At 36.5% G+C, this 10397-nt stretch overlaps 1 protein-coding gene and 1 long non-coding RNA gene across 3 annotated transcripts; one reads left to right on the forward strand and one right to left on the reverse strand.

Annotated features, from left to right (window-relative positions):
• Nucleotides 1-373: 373 nt before the first annotated feature.
• Nucleotides 374-3126, forward strand: LOC103426676 (uncharacterized). 2 transcript variants are annotated; one of them, XM_070815775.1, is made up of 7 exons: nucleotides 374-712; nucleotides 1170-1231; nucleotides 1506-1625; nucleotides 1728-1806; nucleotides 2173-2259; nucleotides 2663-2713; nucleotides 2918-3126. In XM_070815775.1, exons 2-7 carry the CDS (start codon nucleotides 1176-1178, stop codon nucleotides 2990-2992), a joined length of 468 nt encoding a protein of 155 aa, XP_070671876.1. In that variant the 5' UTR covers nucleotides 374-712; nucleotides 1170-1175; the 3' UTR covers nucleotides 2993-3126. The 2 variants fall into 2 exon arrangements, 1 of the variants encoding a protein (XP_070671876.1); XR_011577431.1 differs by lacking the exon at nucleotides 2918-3126 and adding an exon at nucleotides 2406-2564 and having other exon boundaries at nucleotides 608-712; nucleotides 2663-2691.
• Nucleotides 3127-8111: 4985 nt separating this feature from the next.
• Nucleotides 8112-10122, reverse strand: LOC114822080 (uncharacterized). Its single transcript, XR_011577344.1, has 3 exons — nucleotides 9716-10122; nucleotides 9166-9610; nucleotides 8112-8321 (listed from the first exon to the last, which is right to left on the reverse strand). It is a non-coding gene; the product is annotated as an uncharacterized lncRNA (long non-coding RNA).
• Between the last annotated feature and the right edge of the window lie 275 nt (nucleotides 10123-10397).

The following is a 10397-nucleotide window of genomic DNA, read 5'->3' on the forward strand; positions in this document are numbered from 1 at the left end:
CCAAGTAATACAAAGTATACTAGGGAAGATCGTCTAGATCCCAAAGGATTCCTACTTTATCTCTACTTAGGATTTACACAATCACATATTGATAAGAACATATGTCACAACAGTGTGAATGTTTTTGATGCTATCAAGGCTTATAAAATATTGATTTCGTATTTTAGAATAACTTGAATTGGATGGAAACAATAAAAATCTATGAATGGTGGTTGTAAAAGATCATTTTCCAAAATTCTTCGATTTCTCAGCCTAACAACATGAGCGTGTTGATAACGTGTTACATTATGAATTTAGTGAAGGAAGAAAGATGGAGATTTGCTAGAGAGAAGAGAAGAGGCTTAGGAATTCGCGAGTCATTCCTTATGCGTTGGAGGAATATGATTTTTGATCACACGATATACGATGAATGGATGTGATTGGAGGATCTCCAGGATTCTCACAAAGAGGATCCTCTCCCCTTCCAAAATATTCGAATTGGCATGAATTTACGAGATTCTGAAATATCTAAAATTGACTGCAGATCAATTTGGGACGTTTAAGAAAAGTTGGGGGACCAAAGTAGGACAAAACAAAAATTAAGGGGGCAAATTTGAATTTAATGTAGTTACAGCAGCGGCTTTTGATGGAGAGCAGCAGGGATTTGGGATTTGGGATTTGGGATTTGGCAAGTCGCTTAATACAAAAGCTCGATTGGGCACGACCCACTCAGGTACTTTGTGATTTCTCTCATCTTCTTCTTCTTCTGCACCGTAATTATACATATTTTGTTATGTTTATAATCCCCAAATATGTTTAGTTTTTCATGGATTCCAAGTTTGTTGCTTTTATCATTTCGTCAAGAAACAGAACGCAGCTGCGTTTTTCTCCTTCCGAGAGATTTTTCCGTGTCTCTCTACTTGTATTGTGACACGTGGAGTGCCTGCTTGAATATCGGGCACCTTGAAAATTTCCTCCTTGTTTTGGAGCACTGGATGTGTTTGATGAAATGCCCGAGAGAGCAGTTGGCTGCCTTTCGGTTTTTTGGCGCTGGTTCTCAGTGGGAATAGCTGGTTTCAATTTGATGTGGGAAAAAACAGAGTTGATGATTCATGAATCTTTTGAGTTTTTTCCTTCTCTCGTATTATAGCGCCCATTAGTGGCATAACTACTATCAAATTAACGTGCAGGATTAAATGGGGGAGCCATCACTTTTTGATCAAATGATCAGCCATCTACGTGCAACATCCAAGTATGAACATTATATTTTTACTTAACTTGTCATTTTCGATCTTAAGATGATATGTCTCTGTTATTCTAAGGCCCTTAACTACTGTTTTTCGTATCTTGAACTACTTCCATTGGTCTTGAATCTTGATGCAGTATTTAAAAGTTCAGTTTAGGATGTAGGCACTTCTTAATTCTGGGCTTTGCCTACACCGCCTCTTGTCATGTTATCTAATCAATTTGACTGTATTATGTTTGTTTCACTTCAGTCTCCTTATGTTTATGGTCTGTTATGTAAGGTATTATACTGGCTATCCAAAGGATCTTGGGCCATCAAGGGTCATCCATTTTACATCAGAACGCGAGTTTGTCCAGCTCCTTCATGAAGGCCATCCCGTGGTTGTTGCATTCACCCTCAGGTCATCTAGAGCTGGTCTCCATCAATATTTTTTTTTAATATTTTTGATGTTAAACCTATACTCTTCAATTGAAGGTTTAAATACTTGCTTTGGATATTGCAGGTGTAATCTCACAAAACATCTTGATGGAGTATTGGAGGAAGCTGCAGCTGAGTTTTATCCCCATGTAAAATTTATGCGCGTAAGTAACTAAATACTACCATTAATTATTAATGATATCAATTGTTTGCCTTCAATTATGAATGCTCAAACATGTTGTGCGCTAGCATGAGCCTTGAAAACATATTTATAAGCAGCATGTGTGAATTAAAGCCCATGCCTTTACCTTTGGCCCTTATAGCCCAATGGTTTTATTGGCATTGTTTCGAAGAGGGAAGTTTTACGTTTAAAGAAGAGGGCTGCTCACACCAGAAAGAAGAAAAAAGATCTGTCTTTGATGAAAGCCTGATTCCCTGATTCTTGAGCCAATTTTCACATAATTTTATGTTAATCTTCCCTTGGAAACAGTAGTCTCTTATATGTTTTGTTCTTGCATTGGCATTTTCAGGTCGAATGCCCAAAATATCCTGGTTTCTGTATAACACGGCAGAGGAAGGAATATCCATTTATAGAAATATTTCATAGTCCACAACAAGTAAGACAACATATCTTTCTCTACAATTTTCTTGTTTTGAACCTTGAACTTGAAGCGAGTCCGTTTCATATTTTATAGCATTCAAAAAGTCTTGGTGGCATGCAGTATGATCAGGATTCCATCATGCATTTAATTTTTCATTGTAGTGTGTTGAAGGCCATCAAACAAATTCGGGGGTAAAAATGGAAACTAAATCCTGTATCGACATCATAAAGTTTCCATTTTAGCCCGAATTTGTACTCTTCTGGAAAATAAGGGAAAGTGGTGATTGTCCATCCATGACATGCTTTGTTGATATGCTGAAGGTTTTCTTTTGTATTTTTGACTGAGACACCTCTTAGGCACTATGCAACTGCTCGTCTTTCGCTTATTGAAAATTTTTCATATTCATGCACAAAACCAGGGAAGGGTTGCTGATGCAAATATTACAAAGTACTCTGTGAAAGTTGTTCCCGTAAGTTTCCACTCTTACTTACAGATTATGTTGTTTCTTTCTCAAGTGAATTTTCCTGTGTCATATTCCAACCTGATTACATCGCTCCATATTCTAGGGAAACCATTTTTACTTTTATGTATGCATGCAGAGACTCGTTATCTTTTTTCCCCTCCATTTTTATTCTCACGCGTTGTCTGTTTTGTCATATCTGCACATTTCCAGTTCAATTACGACACTAGTGCCTACGGATTTAGAGAGTTTTTCAAGCGTCACGGGATACAGTCAAGTCCACAGTGAAAATCTGCTGACGAATGAGTACGAGTTTGCGAGTTAATTAGTTTTTGTTTATTCGTTGATCAAATTATACTGACAGACCTTGGTCTATATGTAATGATTTGAGATCTTTGAACTAAAGCCGAAGTTTACTGATTTGTCTTATTTTTCCTAAACCTTATAATATTATTTAACAAATATGTTACAATGAAACTCAAACCTTACACTTCCAACTTAGGTGAAACACAAACTTATTCTCATCTCATTGCCATTAAAACTCGCGTCACAAAATTTTCGTTTCAATAAACGACTCGAAATTGTCAGACGGGAAAGTAAAAGGGTGTGTTCTTGAAGGTGCTTGATTGAAGCATCCCATGGGTGTGCCTCTAGATTTCTTGCTACTTCCTTCAACTGTGGACCTGGAAACCATGTCAATGCTTTACCAAAAAGTTTGTAGATTGTCTTACCTTAACCTGACTTCCTAAAATCTTCGAGGTGCCTAAAGTGATTTTTGGCTTCTAGCCACAGATGCATGTTAGTAGAAGGGTTTGGACTCCTTTCCTCTTCCCAAAGTTTTTTATAACCTAATATTTACGAGCCTAACATACCAATGTTCAAGCTTGGCTTGTTTCTTATCAACCCAAACATAAACTCGGCTTGTTTCTTGCACTAGCCTAGCTTTGTCGAGCTGAATCCAATGCAAGCTCGAGCTGTTTTGAGCTAATGCTAGTTGGTCCAGTCGTGAGATGAGGGAGATACATAAAGGAGTTACATGAATCTATTTCACTCAAGTTTTTCTTCATGTATGCAGCATGATATGATGAAAAAGTGATAGTGAGAGTAATCTACTACATTAAACATGCCTGACATTTAAAAATAACTTCTTGAAAGCAGCCGGTTGCCAAACTCTTGAAGTTCTTCAATTCTGCATGTTCTTCTACCAGTAAGCCCATCACTCCATAATAACTTTGCTGAGAAGACCAAAAGTCAAAGAATTTTGGATAATTTGCCTATACACCCCTTGTCGACATGTCATCATCACGGCCAACTCATATCCTGCGGTACCCACCCGGACGGTTTGGATATGTATAACTGAGAGTTCCCTTCTATCCATGGAAAAACACTTGGTGGGATTTGCTCTGGATCTATTTTAATGATTCGAACTATCTATTTTTTTATTCTCGACTCAAGATTATCCAACAAAAACTGAATTATTTATTTCTGTAATTCTCAATTCAAGATCATCCTAACAAAAAAATAAGATAAAATCTGAAACCGTTAATGCGTCTAATTGGAGTCAAGTAAATAGACGAGTATGATACTTTAAGGAAAAAAAAAAAAGCAAAAATGACAGCCATTTGATTGAGTGGTCAAACGAATTCAGATTTCAATGGCATTGGATTCAAGAAAGACCTTTGAGAGAAGACTTATATATTTGGATTATTAAAGAGCATCCCATTGGGATCCCAAAGAGTGGCCAAACATTGGGTTGGTAAAGCATTATTGTAGAATTTTTCAGGTCGACGGGCCGAGGGCTCACTCCAACAACACTGATACTGTTTGTCCCCACTTAACCATCTGCACAATCCTCAAGTGTGGAGTTTTATCACAAAAGGCATCGATGTTAGTTAGAGTGGGATAATTCTATATAAATTGCTCTTTCTTCTTCCCTCTGTCCGATGTGGGACAAATTGAGTTCCAACAATTATGGTCCATCTAAGTGTGGGGTTATATCTCATAAGACCTCGAAAATGGATTTTTCTTTAATACTTACCTAGCATTGAATGATACAAGAAATGAATGATTCAAATTGAAAATAAAACTTTATTCGCACAAATCTAGCAAAAACAAGAAGGAAAAAGAAATTACTAAAATCTAGTCATTCAAATTAACTTTGTTTTTATTTTTATTTTTATTTTTATTTTTATTTTTTTGCAATTGACCCTTTACCACAATGGTGGAAAGGAGTTTGGTCCTTGCATGACGGGGTGGATTCGAACCCCGTCGGGGCTAATCTAACATTTAATCTAACAAAATCTATCGTATGACAACAAAAAAAAACTTTGTTTTATGTCAGTTACACATCAATGTGAAGACCTGTTTGGTAGTATTCCCTGCCTTTTTGGAGAGAGAGGATCCGACATGAAGACTTGTTTTGTAGTATTCCCTGCCTTTTGGTGAGAGATGATCCTCGCCAGATCCTCTTTGTGAGGATCTCGGGGATTCTCCAATCACATACGTTTATCGTATATTGTGCGGCCAGTTTTCGTCAGGTACTGTTTATATTCAATTTTAAATAAAAAAAATTACAATGATTTCTGACTGCACGATGTATAATGAACGGATGTGATTTGAAGATTCTCAGGATCTTTACACCTCGGGATCCTCACAAAGAGAATATGACGAGGATCCCCACTCCTTTTTGGATGCGAAAGCGATTTCAGATTGTAGTTTTGCACGCATAAGATCATCTAGGAGATGTCAAATATGCCAAATAAGATTAAAAGACATTCAAGTGTTCTCCAATGGATTTGCCATATATGATGTGCCATGTGAGTCATTTGACTCCTTACTTTCTAGCTGCCTTTTTTGACAGCAAACAAGGAAGAAGTCAAATACATTTAATTTAATTTTTAATGCATGGGTCCCATTAACAACCAATAGAATACAAACTAAAACTAATTTTGATTATTTTTTAATAGTTAATGTAACTCTAGGCCCAATAAAATAATAAAATAAATATTTGACACATCTATTGGAAAAGAAGAAGATTTAGCACTTGTATTCAATTTGCCACATCAGCCATGAAATAAAATTTTGACATATCTTGGAGATGCTCTAAACTACAACGGATGGTAAAGCTAAAGAATTGCAGATTATAATATTAATTAAGTAGACTAACAGGCTAAAGACCTCTATATTTGACCAATTATTTGCAACTTTATCATCATATTCTATGAAAAGGGATCCTCGCCGGACGCTTTTTTTGGGAATCATAAGGATTTCGTGATCATGATCGTTTATAATACATCGTGCGATTAAAAATCATTTCAAAATTTAAAATTTAAAATTAAATATAAATAATACCTAACGAAAAATGACCGCACGACGTACAATGAACGATCACGATCACGAGATCCCTAGAATCCCCAGAAAAAGAATCTGGCGATGATCTTTTTCCATATTCTATAAGACTTAAATGTTTCTTTTTCAAAATTAATGTTAATTTAGGAATGCTAAATGTATCTTTTCTTTGTTTTATGTTGTCACATATATTGACTAATAATCAAGCTTTCGATGTGCAGATTTTTTTCTTCCTTTTTATATACAACAATAACAAGTGGGGTGATGATTGAGCTTTACTATGAGCTAGTCATAATTTAGTTTCGAAATTACTAAGTTACTATTCATGGAGTCAAACATCAAACATCTCACTTAATAATGGAGAGAAATTCTAAAACTTTAATTTCCAAGTTCAATAAATATTACCCAAGTCATTTTCAAGCTCTGAGAGTGCCGCTGCTAGAAGGAAAATTTGACTTTTTATAAGCAGCCAAGCCTACCCCTACTTGTTTGTTTTTTAACAAATAATATTATCTACCCTTACTTAGCATTCTTATTTTATCATTTGTCTATCTTCTTACTACGTTTCACACTTAGCTAGTAACGTTTGATACAAAATTCCTAACATAATCTACAATCTGCTACCTTTGACATCTGATTTTTTTTTCCTCCAGTATTGGACATAGGCCTCATTGGATGTTTAAGATTGGCTTGGCTTGAACAACTTATTAAATTCAATGAATGTTGAATGCAAATATGGATGCCAAATTGCATACTTTGTCCAAGTGAAAGTAAAAGATAGAGAAATCACAAAGAAATCGGAAATGGTAGGATTCGAAAAAATATGTTAGTTGACGTCCATGTATATATTTCTATTTAACATTCATTGAATCTAGTGGATTGTCGAAGCCAAGACATGAAACGAGCTCATAGAATCTATATTGTGTAAGCTGCTAGATTAGTTGGGAATTTAATCTCAAATGAGTTTGCGGTTCATTCTTCCTCGCAGTGTCGACAAAGGGGACATGTTTATGTTCATGGAAAACAAGAAGAGATGGATACAGGTGTCAATTTGGAACGTTAGTAGTAGACAAAAGATATTTATGGGAAATTATATCAAGATGTGATTGCGATATATAGTTATATACAGGGATTTTTGTTATTGGCAAAAATGTCAAATATGTGATGAGCAAGGATAAATTCAAACATGCTGCGGTTTCATATGCCAAGCAATCCACAAATTTTTTGCGGTATTTTAATGGACATAAATGAAGGTTTGTGAAATGTTGAATTTTAAAGAAAACTTAGTTGTCAAAAGGACCCTTAATTGACAGGAGCAGTAGGGAGGGCCATCCTATATGATGACATATTGCTAACCTCCATTAAAATTCAAATTATCAGTTGTACCGGTGAGAGACAGATGAGCAATTAAATCTTTCATCAATACATCATATAGTTGGGAGGAAAGGGTTAAAGAATGAAGGTAGTATTAGATAGCCCTACTAATACACTTTTATGTAGAACAGATAGTTACAAACTTATAAGATTATCAACTTTTTTTTTTTTTTTCTTTTTTTTTTCTGGAGAAATATAACTTTATACACATAGTAGGGATAGGCAAATACTCACGGGTATGAGTAACCGCAGTTAGTTACCCATTTAAAATTCACAACTACGGTTATGGGTAATCGTTGAGATAAATAAACGGTTATAAGTTTAACCATTTACCTGTGAAATTTAAATGAGTGGTTCATTGTATTACCCGCGGTTATAAACAAATATCCATTTAACCGTTTATTTTAATATATGTAAAATTAAAAAATAACTAGAACCCTAAATTAATAAATTTTAACGTCAGAAAGATCTTACTAATTATGAGTTTGAGTTTATTTATCATGCATTGCATTCTAAAGTTAAACATATGTTGGTTAGAAGGGAATTAAATTGTTGACGTGTTTTCATATATATATAACTTGACACACCCCGACCTAGTCAGGACGTGCTGGCCGTCACGTGGGAGTGACGTAATCATGTGCACAGTGCGGAAGCAATAAAGATATAAAGGAAATACGAAGGAAAAAAAAAACAAATTACTAGCAGAACTAGTTAAGATAGAGTGCTAGTGCGAGATTTAACGTGAAATACACAACCAAAGTATCAGTATCCTAGATGTAGTCAAGCAGAACAAGTACTAATTATAAAACACCCAAAGGTGATCCTACATTTATGATGTTCTATTAGAACCACCGTCGAAGTCCTCGTGAGCCACCCAAGCACTGCTATCTAAAACCTGGAGGGGTGCAAAACAGAAAGTGTGAGTGGGCAAAAACAAAGCTTTTCAAAATCATTTCATTTCTCAAAAGTTCTAACCCCTCGTCATAAAATCTGTATAATTTCCCATAAATCATGATAATGATAATAAGCTGAATTGGAAATCATACTCAAGATGAAAATCCATAGAAGTATACCATGCCAAAGTATCTCAATGCAATGCTATAAGTAATTCAGGCAAAATATATCAATGACAAATATTGCGTCAGCCAAATCCCTCTAACTGAATCTGCACGGCTGAGTATATAGCTCATAACCAATCTCAATCATATCAAATCAAATCCTGCACACAAGTCGAAACCACTTAAAGTGGTCTGTACGACAAGACTAGGTGTAAAATAAATAAGCTCTAGTGCTACGATCATGTGAAGGTTGTGCGAATGATCGCGGGTCACCTACGAGTCGGAAGCACCTAAAGTGGTCTCTACGGCAAGCCTGTGCACCTAACTTGGATCCAAGGTGAGCATATGGTGCGGGAGGTGAACATCACGTGAAGGACTGTGCCCTAACTCTGGGTGGGAGCACTAACACCGAGGTGCAGGTTTATGAGCTCTCAATACATCACATCATAATCACACCATATCTCGCATAACCGAAGCAATCTCATAACTTTAATTTATGCACTTACCTGGCACTTACATGTGCGTCCATAGCACCAATCATAAATATATGCAACTACTAATGCATAAATAAAATAGGCAGATACTTTGCATGGCATTTCAAAATGTATAATAATTCAAATTCATTTTCTGGGAAAAGTCTCAATTATATAGGTATATACGGAAAACCAAAAGCCCACTCACTGGTATGTCGAAGGGTCGTAGCCCTCGAGCCTCGATTGATGGCGCTCGTCCTCAAGATAGGTCTCACTTATATGCGAAATAACTGAATAAACGTTATTTAAAGCACATACACAAAACTAGGAAATAACTTCTCATACAATGCTCAAATGGGGTATTTGAATATACCACCATGACCTACTCAACCTCAGGAACATCCTCATATTTTTAGAAAAATTTTCCAACCACCCACGCACCCTCATGTGCCGACCAAGGCACGGCCAGACGCGCCCCCACGCGCGGCCACGTGCCTGGTACGCCTAACAGAATCTTTAACGGCGTTAGGGAATATTCCATCAAAAGTAGCATATTCCGTTAAAACTAACCTGACGCCATTAGAATATTCCGTCAAGTTTGACGGAATATTCCGTCGTCTTCAACTTTTGAACTCTGGTGATCGACGTCGTCGCTGGAAAATTGGAAAACTTCAAATCTTCACCCCGTTCATTTCCCAACCAAATTTCATGAAATTTGTACCAAAATGAAGCTTAGGACGAGAGGAACAAAACCTTACCACTTTCGAGCCTTGAAATTCATGGGATTTCGCCGGAGGAACCTCGATAATCCGGCCAAACTTGAAACTCGCCAAACTCGGCTTCCCAACGTCTAATTTGCTTCGTTTTGATGTCTTAAAGCTCACCAGTAGCTTAAAATCTTCTAAAAACCTCACATTCACGATTGCATGAACAGTGCTCAAATCGGAGATTAAGGTTTCTTGGGTTTTCGAGGTTTTCATGTCCAACCACCACCACCATTCGACTCCTGAGCTTGCAAGGAGTCCAAAAACACTAATTACAACCTTGATCTGTGAAGTTTGAAAGGGTTTTGGGGTTTGTCCGTACAGGTTGTACGGAAATGGTAAGAATTCCGAGAGAGAGGAGAGAGATAGGGTCAATGGGAGAGAGAGAGAGAGTGTGTGTGTGTGTGTGTGGTCCTGATTCTCTTACAACCAACCAAAACAATTAGAACCTTTAGTTCTAATTGTGTCCAAAGAGTTAGGAAGAAAATGATTGGTCCACAACACAACTTAAACCACACAACACCACAACCGTCTAAGGGTATTTTAGGCAATTCACACCTTCGAAAAATTATATTTCGGGACGGGCTGTCACATAACTACGTTCGTCTTGCTATTTTGGTTATAAATCAATGTTTCATGATCATGTGTATGGATGTTCTTGTTAATTCATTTCCAA

The sequence above is a fragment of the Malus domestica genome, chromosome 16, assembly GCF_042453785.1.
Source record: "Malus domestica chromosome 16, GDT2T_hap1".
Lineage (NCBI taxonomy): Eukaryota > Viridiplantae > Streptophyta > Magnoliopsida > Rosales > Rosaceae > Malus > Malus domestica.